The sequence below is a fragment of the Rhinolophus ferrumequinum genome, chromosome 6, assembly GCF_004115265.2.
Source record: "Rhinolophus ferrumequinum isolate MPI-CBG mRhiFer1 chromosome 6, mRhiFer1_v1.p, whole genome shotgun sequence".
Taxonomy (NCBI): Eukaryota; Metazoa; Chordata; class Mammalia; order Chiroptera; family Rhinolophidae; genus Rhinolophus; species Rhinolophus ferrumequinum.
The window spans coordinates 27,420,548-27,437,969 of NC_046289.1; the positions used below are offsets into that span (position 1 = coordinate 27,420,548).

Here is a 17,422-nt window from a genome sequence, read left to right on the forward strand (position 1 = left end):
CTTGTCCCAGAAGCAGCTAAGTGGGGAAGGAGTGAGAGTGGCACCCAGAAGAGAGAGGGCAGGCCAGGCAGACAAAGCTCTGGGCTCTCTCCTGTTTGGGGCCACAGCCAGTTGCATCATCCTTCTATTTGCATTCTGGTCTTGACCACCTGCCAGAGTAGGACATATCAGCCCTGCTCCAGCTCCCTTTGTCCTGAAACTCTGCCCTGGAGGGTGGTTGAAGAAGGTGCCCTACAAGGACCGAGCAGGGGAGGCAGTCAGCAGGCCAGCCGTGCTGTGCAGGTCTCTCGGCCTTCTGCTGCCACACAGGAGAATGGAAGCCCACAATGGGTCAGCCCCGCTCAACTTCACCCTGCCACCCAACTTTGGCAAGCGCCCCACCGATCTGGCACTGAGCGTCATCCTGGTGTCCATGCTGCTCATCATGATGCTCTCGCTGGGCTGCACCATGGAGTACAGCAAGATCAAGGCTCACTTCTGGAAGCCCAAGGGGCTGGCCATTGCCCTGGTCGCGCAGTATGGCATCATGCCCCTCACTGCCTTTCTAATCGGTAAGATCTTCCGGTTGAACAACATTGAGGCACTGGCCATCCTGATCTGCGGCTGTTCGCCTGGGGGGAACCTGTCCAACGTCTTCAGTCTGGCCCTCAAGGGGGACATGAACCTCAGGTAGGCCTGGGAATGAGGGCCATATTGGAGATGTCACAATCAAGGGGAAGAGCTGGGCTAAAGCCAGGAGGAGTGAGTGGGGGCTGGGTGGGTACTAGGGCAGGGAGTGGCAGGCATTTTTTGTCAAAAGCTTATGCTGGGCTGGGGGCAGGAGCGGGGGTACGTCTTGGGTTAAGCAGCAAGCCAAAGAGGTCAAGCTGGTCCAGGGGCATCCTGGAGACCTCCTTACTCCCAGAATCTCAAGTGGGGCATAACGATTGTCTTGAAGGAGTACTGATTTAAACCAAAGGGGCCTATGGGGAACTTTACCTGCCTACAACGGTAGGCAAGTCGTCTGCTTTGAGGCCAGGTTCCAGACATCTCCATGGAGACCAAGGAGGCTCCAATTCCTGCAGAGCAAGCAAGAACTTCCAAAGCTCCTATCCAGGCAGATGGAATGTCTTCTCTTAGCTTCCCTCACACCCTCCCATAAGACACAGGAACACTTCCATGCAAAGACACAACCAGGTAGATCCAAGAGTTTCTCAGCACCAGCCAGGTTATTCTGGGCCTAACCTCAGACAAACTGGGGTGTATAGGGTGGGGGAGTCAGCAGCATTCCCTATGCTGACTGAGGAAACTCACCAGCAGAAGCTCCTGCCTTTATCTAAACCTGGTCTCAGGCCTCAGTGGAGATGCTTTTCTATTCCAAGTAGGGCTGTGGATTCAGACAGTCCACCTGTGTGTCTGTCAGCACCCTACCCATTGTCAAACTTTACTAAGGAAATGAGAAAGGAATCCCCTCCCGGTGATGCCAAGTGAGGCTAGGGTCGATTTTTAAATGAAAAAAACGAGAGCGATAGTTGGGGTTTACCTGGACCCGCCATTTGAACTGCTCTGGACTCGCCCCCCACCGGATTCAGACCTCACTGAGGTAGCTGATGGGAAGAGAGGGACAAAGAGCATGTTGGCTTGTACAGTCTCTCACGGGAACATAGTCCACGTCCAACCACCTCACTGTGAGGAAGTTCTTCCCTCTGTCTAATTGAAATCCCTCCTGCTGCAAAGCAAGCCCTCGGTCTTGATCTGGCCTCAGGCCAAGGCTCATCATGGCCTCTGTGTCCTGAGAAACCAAGGCTATATCTTAATTCTGGTTCAGAAGGGATGCTGGAAGTCAGGTGTCAGGGAAGGGGTGCTCTGAGGGCTTTGTGGGTCTGCAGAAGCAGCAGAGCAGAGCGGGACCACGTAAAGGGCAATGTGGGAGTTTTTAAGTGTGAGTGACCAGATGTCTCAGCCTCTGTACCCGGTGAGTGCTAATGAGACCTCTCCAGTTACACCCGCATTTCCGAGGCTCAAGACCCGTCCCCAACAGGCCTCCAATGACTCGGGAATGTGACCCCCCGACATGTTCTCCTGCTCAGCCTCCTTGTCTGGGCACCTGGGGGCTGTCGCTTCTATCGAAACCCCACAAGAGATAATGTTCTGCTGAATGTCCACCTTCCACCATAGAGCCCCTTCCCACAGACGAACCACCCATGAACATTCAGCCACGCCTCAGACCGCACTGGCAGAGCGTGAATCTCGTCGTCGACCATCACGTGTTGCCAGACTTCCTGTTCCAATTTGAGTTCCACTAGGACAGCTTGTCACGTGTATTATAATTGCGACAATGATACTTACAATAGGAAACAGCCAGGCACTGTGCCAAGCACGTTACATGAGCTCCTCATACAGCTTGCTGTGAGGAGGTGCCCTGTACGAACCATTTGGAGGTGAGGAAACTGAGCCTGGAGGGCTCCAAAGCCTGTGCTTTTACTCAAATATCTTCAGGGCCAGGCGCACACATAAATGAACAAAACGGCTGAAGGCTGATTGCCAGCCTCAGAGGCACGGGCCTCCCTAAACAGGGCAGATGCCATGCGTCTCCACCACGGGTGTTCTCTGGGAGCGGGAAGCCACCAGCGCCACAGCTTCCCACTTTTCGAGAGAAGGTAGAAACTCCCTGTTTATGTGAAATCTCCAAATTTTTAAATATTGGTAACTCATGCAAAATTTTTAAAAACACTATGCGAGCCAAACCATCCATATCAGAGGGCCAGAGGTCACACAAAGGCCGCCAGTTTGAGACTTCTTTTTAAGCACAACACTATCCTATTTTCCATTTAGAGTAGGGAGGAATCTTCAAACCCCAATTCCACTCTAGATGTGAGAAAGCTGAAATCCAGAGACGTGCTAGAGGTTTCCCAGAATTGATGAGAAAATGGTGTCTAGAGCCAATCCTGGGCTCTCTCTTCCCAGTGACTCTGCCTCACAGCTGGAGTGAATCTGGGGCAGCCTGCCATCACAGGCAGGCAGGAGCATTCTGGGAGGCGTGACCACCAGGTGGGCCTCTCACGCCCGCCAAGCTCCTTCCTCAAGGATGCCACTTAGACAAGCTCCAAAAAATGCAGGTGACCCACAGGCAAGAGACAATGTCCTCAAAGAAGCGAGCTTGGCTTATCAGGGACACAGTGCCAGAGGGAACTGGGCCCCTGTGACAACCTTTCAGTTCATCTGCTCCTCCCAACCCAGCCCACAGCACAGACCAGAGCCAATGGCTGTGGGGACAACAGACATGGACACAACCCAAGGATTCCCAAAGGCCTCCCCACCATGACATCCAGAGGAGGCCTAACCAGGATGAGACGGAAGCCATCTTCCCAGAAGTTTCCACTTCACCACAGAGACTCTGCCAGGTCCCCTCACAGTTCCCTCAGGTTCTGTCTCCAGTGCCTCTATTGACAGTGTCTCAAAGTCCATCCACCAAACACAGTGTATGGCTATCCAGAAGTAGGGTCTGTGCAGTGCTCTGAGAACGTAAGCAGGGAGGAAAAATAAAAGAACCAAATGTGCTCCTTTTCCCCTGACCCCCTGACCCCGAGAGATATCCGGGTCCACTGTGTCACTACGTATGACGCAGGTTTCAGTCTCGGAACTAGCATCTGGACAAGTCACCTCCCATCCCTGTCCTTCAGGGTACACTGAGGATCGTGACAGTCACAGATACCAGCACGTTAGGAGGTGGGCGCGCGTCCCTGACCAGCGTCCAGCATTTACACATGTGGAGGAGGTACCTGAAGGTCTAGTAACCTGGCTCCCACACCCCCTGTGCACAAAGCACACCAAGTCCTAGAGCAAATTCCAGAACTCCTGACACGCCAAGCCAAAGTAAGCATGACTCCTCTGTCCAGGACATCAAAACAAGCACACCCGTTGTGTGTGGCCCTTCTCCTCAGAAAAGATCAATAGCTAACACTGCAGTCTCCACGGGCCCCACCCCGATCTCATCCCCCTCTACCCGCCCCACAGGGAGCATCTCCCAGAATTTAGCAGTGTTATAGTATCATTTCTACTCTTTACACTACTTATGTACCTATCCATAAACAAGACATACTATTGTATTTGCATGTTTTTAAATTTTGCTATCAATGCTGTCATGCTGCCAATATCATCTCACAATCTGCTTTTTTGAAATATGGACATATAATAAAATAGCTACTTCGTGCGTTTGAATGGCTCTATAGGTTGCTTGTATTGATCCATTCTCAATTTATCTTAACTAATGTAAGTACAAGCCAGAAAGTAAAAAACATGAGAATATTGGTGTTGGGGACGAGAATGGTAATCAGGATACAAAGCAGGAGTGATGACCAGGTAGTCCGGTCACTTACCAACAATGGGTAACTTGCGGCCTTCTCTAAGGACCACCTTAGATTATGGTCCTTCAATTATCCTGTTTCTACTGCTTTGCTGCTATTTTCTTTATAGTCTTTCTGATCGTGGCCTCTGTTTACTGCTTTTACTTGCATGTTTTTGGCTTCTGTCTGACCATCCCTCCCATGCTGCCCACTCTCAAAGACCGAAGCGTTCTGTCACGTGTCTCACATTTCGAACTCCCCAAGAGAGAAAGTGCTCTTCATGTAGTTAATCCTTGTCACCTCCGGTGGACACAGCCACCATGTGCAGCCATCGCCTAGGCTCTAAGGCAGATACTCTAAGGCCGGGCGCTGTTCTGTGATCCAATGGGATATAGTCAGAATGGTGGGATCACACAGTAGCTTTCTTCCAAACGGGCGGTGCATATGGCAAATGCTCAGAGCAAAAAAAAGTTCTTTTACAAAGGAGATCAGAATGGTTCCTTCCACAGGGAATCACACAGGGATGAAGCAGCTAGCCAGATCTGGGTACAAATCCTGCTTCAGCCATTACTCCCTGCGTGATCCTGAGCAAGTCACAACTCTTCTAGTCCCCAGCTTCCACATCCACCAAAGGCAGACAGTATGCTTACCCTCCTGAGGCTACTGGGAAAGCAAGTGGGCAATGCACGTGAGTGGTCAGGCACACAGCCGGCGCTCAGCGAAATGGTCCCTATTAACGGGCTTTCTCTCTGCGCTCTTCCCATGTCTCCCACCCAGCATCGTGATGACCACCTGCTCCACCTTCTTTGCCCTGGGCATGATGCCCCTCCTCCTGTACATTTACAGCAGGGGGATCTACGATGGGGACCTGAAGGAGAAGGTACCCTACGGAGGCATTGTGCTGTCACTGGTCCTGATTCTCATTCCCTGCACCATAGGGATCTTCCTCAATGCCAAACGGCCACATACGTACGCTATGTCACCAAGGTAAGAACCTGGGGGTCTGGGCAGGGAGCAAGAAGACCGCTTTCATCTCAATGTGTGGCTTGAGGCAAGTCATTTGAGCCTTTTTGTGTTGGTTTTTTTTCCTTGTTAACACAAAAAAAGTCTACTATTGGGGGTACCTACTTCATGGGATTGTAATGTACCTAAGAATACTTTTGAAAAGTCAGGAGAAAAAAAGTAAAACACCATTATAAGATATAAACATTATTTTATAATAAAATTAAACTTTTATTATGCACCAACTAGATGCTAAGTTTTGTGCTACACTCTCTGAGGATTCACTGTCCACAAAGAGTTTATTTGCAGAAAAGTGAAATGAACACAGGAGAAACAAGACCCAACCACACTATACAATCAAGCATTGGCAGAATGCAAGGGGGTGAAGCTAGTGAGGGCCAGGTAGTCAAGGAAGGCTTCCTGGAGGAGACAGTCTTGAACCAGACCATGAAGAAAGGATAGGATTGGGGTAAGCCTGGGGAGAAGTCTGAATAGAGGAGTTCAGGGGAGGACCAAGGGCAAACGTGGCTGACTGGACAAGAAGCCAGACAGCAAGAGATGGTGTGTCCACTCCCAGCATTTCAGGAATGGGATGGGAGGAGCACGGAGTGAGTAGGACCCCAGAGCAGTTAGGGGAGCGCTGTGGTCACAGACAGGGTATCATGCCACTGTCTTGCCCTTGGAAGAATCACGGACTCTTGGAGTGCACCACAGTCCCGCTGCCACCTTTTGTGACCTTAGCACTCAGTCCCCGCCAATCTCCAGTCTGGCTCACAGTACATGACTGCTCAGGAAGGACTCCGCCTCCTGACATTCTGACGTCCTATCTCCATCCTGCCCCTGGATCCACGCCTTTGGGCCAGTCTACACAGCATGCTGTTATACTTGCAAACTGAGGCTTGGCAGCAGCTTGGCCCCTAAGACAAAGAAGCTGGGTTTTCAGGGCCGTTTTATTTTCACACTACCATTGTCAGGAGCAGTTTTTGCCCTGTCCTGGTACAGTCCTGAGAGCGTGGCCACAGCTCCCCTTCCCACCTGTTGGAAGACATGGACATCATTCCTCCTCCTGCCATGGCTGAGCCCCCTCTCTGTTCTCGATGGCATCTTCCATCCTCTCCACCCTTGCTTCTCAGAGAGCTCCTTTTGATCATGTCCCCTACCTTTGCAACCTTCCCCATCTCATTCTCATTTCTAGAACTTCTCTGTATTAATTCTTCACAATCAGCATGATACAGGTCACAGCTCTCCTATCTTTAAAAACAAAGCAACCCCTCACCTCCCATCCCAGCCAACACCTCTCTTTCCTCCCTGCTTCCGAGCCAGGCTTTGGGAGACAACCTTCCCCACACTTTCCACTTCCACACACGGCCACTGGGGCTGCTCTCACAAGTGACCAGGCCCTCAACAATGAATCCCGCTCTTCTATCCTCCTTGGGCTCCATCCACTCAGCATCTTGATGGCCACTTGCTCCACTTTCTTCACCAAATCCAATGAACACCTCTCAATCCTTCCTTGACCTTTTGGCAGCTTTCAGTATGGTTGACTTGCCATACCAAAAGGTACGGCGTCCTCAGAAGCCTTTCACCTCAACTTTAGTGGCTTGAGCACTCCCGTTTTCCTACAACATCTCTGGCACTTCTTTTCAGACTCCCTTGTGAGTTCTTCTGGTAAACGTTACTTCTCTGCATTCAGCTCAAGCTTCTGCTTTTCTTGTCAGGCTTCCCTAAGCCCAGGATCTCCTCACCATGAGATCTCATCCATCTCAACAAACATCTACAAGCTGAGATGATTTCCAGAACTGCATCATCAGCCCTCAACTCTCCTGACTCCAGAATCCATTTATTAACTGAGAAATCTTTCTACATGAATATCCCTCAGGCATTTAAAACACACTGTCTTACATTAAAATCATTTCCTCCCCAAATCTGCTCCTCTTCTCCCCTGATTATCTCAGTGAATGGCATTCAATGGGCCCAACTGCCTGAGCCAGAAACCGGAAGTGATTCTCAATGCCCTTTCTCCCTCCCCACTCACTCATCGGTGATTGTCAACTCTACCTGCTTCTGCTTGAATCCATCCATTCCTCCCCATCCTGTATGCACTGTCTTCATTCCGGCCACTATCCTCTCTCACTAGACAACTGAAATAGCCTTCTAAGCTGGCTCCCTGACCCAGTTTTACCCTGAAGGTGGAAAGTACAAACTGTTGTCCTGTCACTCCACTGCTTACAGCCCCTCACTCGTTCTTTACTCTCCTCCAGGATATAAACTCCTTAATGTGGTTCCTCGGGCCTTTGGTCTCAACTTTGGTCCAGTCTCAGCTCTTTTTTTCGCATGCCATTCCCTCCACCTGGAACACTCTCCCCTCGCCAAGTCCCACCTCACTCACTGGGCTCACGCCTATTCACCTTTCACATCTCAACACAAACAGCACCTCCTCCAGGAAGCTTTCCTCAACCCACAAGCCTGGGTAGGCTTAGGATGCTGGTATTTATGCGCATAGCAGCCAACACTGGCCTGTTGCAGCATTTATCATACTGCATTATAAATACAGTAGTGCCTCGGTTTTCGAACGTCTCTGTTGACGAACATTTCAGTTTATGAACGCCCGAAGTAAATGCTTCGGGTTTTGAACACGCCTTGGAAGTCGAACATGTCATGTGGCTTCCGCTGAGTGCAAGACCCTGAGGCCTAGCTGTCGGCTGTTTTTGAACGTTTCAGAACTCGAACGGTCTTCCGGAAGGGATTACGTTCAAAAACCGAGGTACCACTGTACCTGTATGTTTTTATGTCCTAGTAACCTCGAGTTCCTCAAGAAGCAAGATCCTAAGGCTGTGTCTTAACACTGAACCCCCAGCACCTAGCACAGTGACCCCACAGCCAACACCGAGAAAAAAGGGCAAGTTCTGTCTTCCACACCTTAGCAGGGGGGAAAAAGGAACACAACAGAAACATGTTGTGTTCATCATTTCATTTATTCAAATAGTTTGTGGGGATATAGGAATAAAGAAAAAAAATCACAGAATGTAAAAATGTAAAGTGACCCCCTGATATGACTTAATGGAACTCTGCCCTCCCCCATTTTATATATGACAAAACCAAAAACTAGAAACCCAAGTGCAATTGATATAAGAATATATGCCTCTTTTTTATCTCAGAATAATTTTAAAGTGTTCTGAGGACACAAAAAGAATCTCAGGTCTTAGAGTTGGAAAGGCCTTCAACATGAAGTTCAGTCTCCTGCCTTATTCCTATTTTATAGGTAGAATAACTGAGGCCCGGGAAAGTTACTTGGCAGAGCCAGGATTATCAATCACCCTCCTGTCCGGTTGTGCTGCATATCCATAGCTCAATTCCACAGCAGTAATGGAGTCAAACTGACCCCAGAGAACATTAAAAGGGCTAAGATACACCTGGGCTGGAAAGACAGGGTCTGGTAACAAAGAACCACAAAACACAAGTGTACACTGGACACAATTTACCACAGTTAAACCTCCAAGGTTTAACAACCAGAGGCCATAGCTCTACTTCTCAAATACTCCCAAACAGGAACCACTTTTGTGGGAATGCAGAGACAAATGTGAGGTCCCAATGCAAAAACTGAGGTTTCCTTGCATTCATGATTTTGAGGGCTACAGTCGTCCTTCATCTGCCTGTGCCATAAAATATAGTAAGTTATAAACTGAAAAATGAGCCAACAATTCCTCCCAACCTCTTTGCACACTTGACCTTCCTAGAGACTTTCCAATCAAAATTATCCAGTTTCCTGAAAACTGGCTCTGGAAGAAGGTATCTGCTCAAACTCTGCTCGACCGGTTTGCGCCCCCTAGTGGGAGGTTATATTAGATATGCCTGGAGATGATTTCAGGGGACGCCCCCTTGGAAGAGCAATTCAAGTTAACACTTGACACATGCAAGGGCTTATTCAAGGCTATGTGGTCAGCTTGATGAACCTGAGCGTGCCGTGGCCCAGGAGCCACTTTTACCGTAAGTCATCACACTCTTTAATACGTGTCCCCCGTTACATTGGCTCAACCAATGTTTGCTTTTCCCATACGTGCTGCTACTGATGAACTGACCGGATTATCCCTTATCACATGGCTTCTGCCAACTTGTAGCTTCTGTGCTCCCTGCCTATCTTTTAACACTTGCTCTGCTCTCTGTAATTCTGCAAACTCCCACAATGAGACGATCTGACTAGATAGGTCATTCCCCAACCTGTGTAGGCCAACTTTGTAGGAAGATTTGGAAGCAGGTCATCTCCTTGGTCCAGCTGATGGACTGGTTACACGTGATGAACACTCATCACAGCTTCAATCAGCTATGACAGGGCAGAGAAGTCAGGTGGTACAAAACATGGAGAAGCAACTACCTATGACCTCTTGTCTCATCAGGCGGTTGGGGACATAAGATTTCCACAAATGGCAGGACTGAAAGTGACAGAATACATTGGGATGTTAATTTCCTCTCCTGTACTTATAGTAACAGGAGCTACAATTTGGTGAGTGGTTCCTATATGCCCAGGTCCTGTGTTATCAACCTAAGAGGTTGAGTGACTCACCAAAATTTACACATCTTGAGACTGCCTGAGCCAGTTTTCACACCAGAGTCACATTGTCTGTGCTTATAACCACTCTACATCCAAGAGTGGGAGAGCAAGAGTGAGGGAATGAGAGTGAATGCCCACACAAAGAAAGAGGGCATTTGGATTCATGGACAATTCCTGTAGCCCAATGTCCCCTACATTATCCATTATGCTCTTTTGATGAGGTCAAAACTATTTGGTCATTAGGCAAAAGACAAATTCAAAAGGCAGAAATCCAAAAGCAGAAATCAATCTACAATGCAAGAGCAAACTGAGCAGCTCATCAGTTAAGTCTTTCAATAAAACTTGAAGCATGTGGATTATTGATGAGATCTGTCAAATTCCCCTGGCATGAGGCCGCTAGTGGTACATGTGATGTCTTGTATGACTACACCAGTTGGAACATGGATTTAAAACATAGAAATGCTAAACTGGACGGCTGAAATTCGAGCAAAAATAAGTAAATGTTACCAGGATACTGTGAATGTAATTAGTGCCACTGAATTATACACTAAAACATGGTTAAAATGGTAACTATTATATTTTACCACAATTTTTAAAAATGATATTAGGAACATAAAATGCTACACAGGTGAATGAACTGGAAACTGAACCAACACATATAATCATTACAAAATAAGATGGTAAGTTCAAAAAAAGTTCAGTGTGTGTGTGTGTGTGTGTGTGTGTGTGTGTGTGTGTATCTTTACTCAAAAGGTGAGACAGAGCCTTAAATTTGTGCATAAATTTTGTTTGAAGTGTGTTATTCTCTAAAATGCAGACAAAAAATGTTTATGTCGCATGCTGAAAAATCTTAACATTTTAATTTCACTGCAAATCTACTGAAAATTTTAAATGGTAAGATGCAACTATAAAATTTTTAAAATAAAACTAAATGTTGTCTTATTAACATACATTTATATTATTAAAACCAGTAAATGTTGCTTTCACAGCCTTTAACCTGCAACAGGGAGGACCTGCATTGTTTCTGATGATGCCGTTATCACCCAAGATATTTCTAAAACTCCTTTTGGGAACTCCCTTCACATCCAATTTGCAGGTCCCTCAAGAAAGTAGGCTCCTCCCTTTACAGTTGTATACCATTTGGCATCTAAAACCACATTACCTGACTTTATAATTCAACTTGTTTACCAGCTTCACTTCAAATGACTCTTGGCAACTTCCAGAAGTGAAATTCATCGTAAAATATATAAAGTCCCTACCTGTAATGGAGGTATTGGAGACAAGTAGATTCTAAAAATTACACGTAGTGTAAGTTCCAAATATTTGGAGCAATGGCAGTATTGTAGGATTGTGTGCACAAGCTCCAGAGTTAATGACTTTGCAATGAGAACGTTTAATGTACAAGCTCCACTTTGCAGGAAGACGAAGTCATTCTTCAGAGCCCCAGCACCTCCTGAGATGTCAAGGTGAAGCTGTGCTTGGCTGAGGTCTTTAGTAACAAGTGTTAATCAGGTTTCTGTCCTCCAAGCTTCCTAGCTACTGATAAGTTCAAAAAGATGGGAAATAAAGGTCTTTTGTACTCCCTTCCACTTGAAATACCAACTTTTAAAAAAACTTGTTCCAGCTCAGTCCCAGCGATGTTCCCCGCCCCCTCTGCTCTTCCCCTTCCCACCACCCTTCTAACTGCTTTTCTTCTTGTCCTCATTCACAGGGAGGGATGATCATCACACTGTTGCTCAGTGTGGCCGTCATAGCGCTCTCTGCCATCAATGTGGGCAAGAGCATCATGTTTGTCATGACACTCCGCTTGTGGGCCACCTCCTCCCTGATGCCCTTCATCGGCTTCCTGCTGGGCTACATTCTCTCTGTCTCTTCCGCCTCAATGGACAGTAGGTATTGCCTTAGGTCTCACTGTCCCATGGGCCTCCTCCTTGTCCAGGTTTCTCAGGAAAAGGATGAGATCAGAGATCTGGGGAAGGCATTTTCCTAGCAATATGTTCAAATGCATCAACCGAACAAGGAACTTTGGACTGTGAGTATTGGAAAACGGACACAAGTGAATGGGTGAGGAACATAAATCGAGACCAAAGGCATCTAATCATCCAAAGAGAAACAACTCATGGCAAAGTCCTCCCTCCAGAGTCTAGATTCCATCTCCTGCCCAACTCCTGGTAGCTAATGGCACTGGGGTAGCTCCGTGTCATGACAAGTATTGATAATATTCTTCCTTTCCTTCTTTTCCTTTTGTGCCTCGACAAGGACACCACCAAGTGGCAGAGTAGCACTAAGTAGCACTCAGAACTGAAAGAGCTGTGGCCTCTTTATAGTCTGATCCAATTCACAAACAGCTGCTACTTTAGGGGAACAGGTGACTTGCGAGCCTGATGTGGGACCATCAAGCACCTCTCTATACAGAGCAGTACATTTCAGGAACTTTTTCTCTTTTCAGCCATAATATACAAAATGCTTATGCAGGAGTCTATACATTAGCGGCAGCCTAGCCCAACCCCCTCCCCACCCGAAAACTGAAGTGCTTTAAAAATACAATTTAAAAACCTTTTTAAATAGGCTAATAAAAAGCAATTACTATAGGATGCAACACGTGGTGACATAGTAGTCAAAATGCTGCCAATGATCACTCGAAGTCAATTTTCACAGAAACTGTGACATGCATCCCAACAGAATCAAGTGCCATCAAAGTAGTCTTCCTCGTAATGTGCTGAGGCAGCTCTCAGGGGTTTTAGTAACAACTATTTAATACACTAATTGCAACTCAATTTTTTAACTAAGTGTATTCAACATATTCACTAAGTGTAAACATCCCATTCTTTAATCCATAAAATGGAAAGCAAAACCAAGAGAATGTGTTCCAAAGACAGATAAATGGGGCTGAATTGGTTTTTTTTTTCCCCCCAATCATGTTTTGGAGTTCAAGTTTTCCAAGCCAGAAACTTGGGAGCAGACAAGGTCCCCAGATATTTCAATCTTTTACTGCATGTTGAGGTTGTAATTGTTCTATACGTAAGCCAACCTAACAAGTCAATGGGTGATACTGGCTATCTTTCATCCCCCACCAGCTGGACATTTCTCCAAATTTTAATTTGGTCGTTCTACAAAAGTAGACAAACTGTAGATTTCCAAGCTAAAAAAATGATCTAATAAAAACTTCCTGACATGAATCTACTAGCCACCATCTTTCTACAGGGCTGGATGAGTGATTTTAGGGAATGAGCGAACGCCTTTTCTTGAAACCATGTGCACTCCGCACACTGGCTCCCTGCCACCTTCCTGTCTTGGCCCATTGAGTGGGTCTGGGAGCACCTGGGAGGGAGGAGACAGGCAAGTGAGGCTGCACACATGCCGCTCCTGTAAGGGCATAAGGGCTGGTTGTGTTAACTCCACAGGTGCAGCCGCACTGTCAGCATGGAGACCGGATGCCAGAACGTCCAACTCTGCTCTACCATCCTCAATGTGACCTTCCCCCCTGAAGTCATCGGACCACTTTTCTTCTTTCCTCTCCTCTACATGATCTGCCAGCTTGGAGAAGGGCTTCTCCTCATTGCCATCTTTCGGTGCTATGAGAAAATCAAGCCTTCCAAGGGTGAGTAGAGTTATTCTCGGCTCCCATATTGGAGCGACTTTCTAGCAAGGGCCTTTTGCATGGGACTGTAACTCGTACCAAGTCACTAGGAACCAGGTAGCACCAAGTAGGGACCTCAAAGAGCCAAGGCTACCTCATTAACTGCATTCCGTTTCGGATGGAGTTTGCCTCATGGGACTGAGGCGATTTTGGCTGCTTTAACTGGGGAGACCATGTGTAGGGCTCGGGATGAGAAAGGACAGAACGGTCTTTGTTGTTAGATAGTTGTGAGATATGAGTTGTGCAAAAGGCCCCTTATTCACTAGAGTTCAGGAAGTTTGTATTTCAGAACTAGGTTCTCAGGTCCTAGAACCAGGTCAGAGCCCCAGCACCACTGGCACCTGTACGACGGAGAACATTAAAACAATGCAGCCTAATAATACTGAATTCCAAAAAAAGATTCCAGTTCTGGTTACAAAGAAAACTTAAGCTTATTGAACAGTAACTATCACAATAATCTAGTTTGATATGCCTTATACCTTAATCTGATTACTACTAGATTAGTACCATATTTTGCTGTGTATAATGCACTCCTGTGTATAATGCGCACCCACGTTTTTGACCCGAACTTTCAGGGATAAAACACGTCTTAATTTTTTAATTCAAATTTTTATGTTTACATTTAGGTACTTGTTTTTTGTTTGTTTTACAAAGGAATTTTAGTATTATTACTCTTAACTCATAAGCATAAAAACATTTATATAGATACGGAATTAGTACTATCCATGTACAATTAGCTCATCCATATTTTTCCCTCACAAATTTGGGCAAAAAAAGTGTGCATTATAAATGGCAAAATACAGTTAACTTCCTAGACAATTAACGCCTATTTTCTAAGAGGTTCAGATCATTTCACTCTTCAAAATTTAATCAAATCTCAAGAAAGCTGAGTCCCTTCCTCAAAGTGGACTTTAACTCCAAATATCTTTTTTTTGCAAACCAGGGAACTCAACCTTATTTGGTAACATATGTCAGTATTTTACATCTTAAACATCAGTATATTTTTAATCGCTCAAATCCTTCAAGTAACTCTTATTTACATGAACTTAATTGAGGGCTCTTTCAAGACCTTTTCTAAACCCCAAAGTTTGATTTACACACCTAGGAGAAAGATATGACTTCCCCTGGTGGAATGCATTACCATATATAGTAAGTAGTGTTTCCCCAAAAATAAGATCTAGCAGGACCATCAGTTCTAATGCATCTTTTGGAGCAAAAATTAATACAAGACCCAGTCTTATTTTACTATAAGACCGGGTCTTATCTAACATACAGTAGATAGAACATGGTATATTGAGGACAAGCTGCCCCCGAGCTTCCGGAATGGCGGCCGGATGGCTCAGTTGGTTAGAACACAAGCTCTCAACAAGGCTGCCGGTTCAACTCCCGCATGGGATGGTGGGCTGGACTTGCAGCTGAGCTGCGCCCTCCACAACTAGATTGAAGGACAACTTAGAGCTGATGGGCCCTGGAGAAACAGTTCCTCAATATTCCCCCAATAAAATTAAAAAAAAAAAAAAAACCTACTTTATTGCACATATAAAGAAGTTGGGAGATGAAGTCATGAAGAGGAAATCCTCCGCTAATTTACTAGACCTTTTGTTACTAGTATTACCATTCCTTAGAGTTAAGTCATGGGAGAGATGGTAGAGATGGAAAACCAAAGCACACTCTAGGGGTAAACTGGTACTTTTATCTTCCATATTGAACGTGCTTTGTACTAATTCTTCTTTTTCTCCTTCCTCACCTGTGACCCTTTCACCCTGACAGATAAAACAAAAATCATCTACAAAGCTGCCACAACTGCAGAGACTACTGTTCCATCACCTCTGGGAAATGGTACCCATAAAGAGGGCTTCCCTCGCACAGCCTAGTCTTCCCCCCAGTGGCCTGGATTCAGAAGGCAACTCAGAAGGCCAGTGTGGTAAACTACAGAGCAGAAAGATGAAAGATCATCAGTAGTGTCTGAGTCTTTCTAAAACATTTCCAGCAGAAACTATCAGGATCATCAAGTCTTGCCTTTAGGGTCTACCCTACTCATATATCCCCAGCCGAGAATTGGATATGTTTCAAAAATAAAAGGGCAGACTTTTAAATGACAACCCTGAAAGCAGGAACCAAAACTGCCTTTTGCCCCTCCATCTCTAAAAAACTACCTGATTGGTATACAAAAGGCACTGTTTCTTCATTAGTCAGAAAATCGTTTTAGCCTAGAATCAAATATCTGAATCCTGTTCCAAGTTTTGTGACTAAAAACGAAATAAATGGTCAGATAGCAGTAGGATTAGTAGACTCCAGAAAGCCTAACCTTAAAAATTCACATCCCGTTCCTTCCCTTTTGACAGCACTACTGGGATTCAAGTTCGTGAGAACACAAACACGACACTAAGTATACAAAAGTAGACATGATAAAATGCAAAAGCAATTGATAAGACAAACCCAAACTCAGCCATAATGAAACAAAACATTTTTGGAGAATACAATCCCAGCAATAGAGAAGGAAAACTTGAACAAGAAAAGCCAGGCAACAAAAACCAAAATTAAACAGAATTGTTTCACTAATCTCATGATCTATCCCATCAGTTCATTAGGTACCAGTGGTTTTCACACTGTACTAACTCAAAATTCCACATGTTCAAAATTGCCAAAATGAGTGGTTTCTCAATTCAAAGAAAAATACTCAAATTAGAATTTTTCAAGTTCAAATTTCCTCTTTTGCTATTGGTCATGTGCAAACAAGCATTTGATGATTTAAAAGAATATTAAGACTTGCCAACAATTGACCATGCCTCTTTACTTGTGATTTTTCGTATCATGTGATGAGGTACAACTACCTGATCCCAAGACAATATTAAGGCATCAGTCTGGCAAATGTCCAGGACTACCATACTCCCAGTACCAGAGCAAACTTACCACACGGATTTGTGAAAAGATCTATTTATGTTTACACATTATACCCATATTGACATATGTTCCAATTGTTCTCTAATATCTGACATCTGCTAGGAATATCTAATATCTGCTAGGAAACTTGGTTAAGTACACAAAGTTATATTAGTTTAGCTTTTTGAGGAAGGGAAGGCTGGACTTGATGTTACCCTCATTGAAGGTGGAGGGGAACAGTCAATAATACTGTCGTCTGTATAGTGACAGAATGATTGCTAAACTTAGTGTGATCACCACTGTGGTAAGATACATAAATGTCAAATCACTGTATTGTACACCTAAAACGAATGTAATCTTGTATACCAGCTACACTTAAATTTTAAAAAATGTTGCAAATAAGATACATTACCCTCAAACTTTCCTTATAGATGAAAGGACTACATAAACACACAGAAAACAAAAAGTTGCCACATGCCCTGCAAAGGCTGGTCTTAAAACTGCTTACGGCAGCCAGATGGCTCAGTTGGTTAGAGCGCGAGCTCTGAACAGGATTGCCAGTTCGATTCCCACATGGGCCAGTGAGTTGCACCCTCCACAACTAGATTGCCAGTTCAATTCCCGCATGGGATGGTGGGCTGCACCCCCTGCAACTAAAGATTGAAAACGGCGACTGGACTTGGAGCTGAACTGCGCCCTCCACTAGACTGAAGGACTTGGAACTGATAGGCCCTGGAGAAACACAGTTCCTCAGTATTCCCCCCGCGCACCACCCCCAAAAAAAAACTGCTTAAGCTTACACCCACGGATTCTCAGGTCCTGGATCTTGGAATTTAAGCTAACTTGTTGGTTCACACTAACTCCCAGTCACCTTTACCATTTGTTCAAAGGGTCTTTATTTATTGCCTCAGTGTATAATAATTTGTAATATTAAAATAGTAAGCCACTTGCCTATATAACTTTACTAACCAGTTACCCTAATAAATTTTTTTAAAAACAAAATAGTACGCCACTCATTTCTTT

At 45.5% G+C, this 17,422-nt stretch overlaps 1 protein-coding gene across 1 annotated transcript; it reads left to right on the plus strand.

Moving 5' to 3' along the window:
- Positions 1 to 21: 21 nt before the first annotated feature.
- On the plus strand, positions 22 to 15,618 carry SLC10A1 (solute carrier family 10 member 1). Its single transcript, XM_033108900.1, is given in 7 exon segments — positions 22 to 669; positions 5,103 to 5,287; positions 5,290 to 5,312; positions 11,588 to 11,741; positions 11,744 to 11,765; positions 13,281 to 13,477; positions 15,287 to 15,618. Coding segments are annotated over 7 exon segments (1,041 nt in total). The 5' UTR covers positions 22 to 313; the 3' UTR covers positions 15,391 to 15,618.
- The last annotated feature ends 1,804 nt before the right edge of the window (positions 15,619 to 17,422 follow it).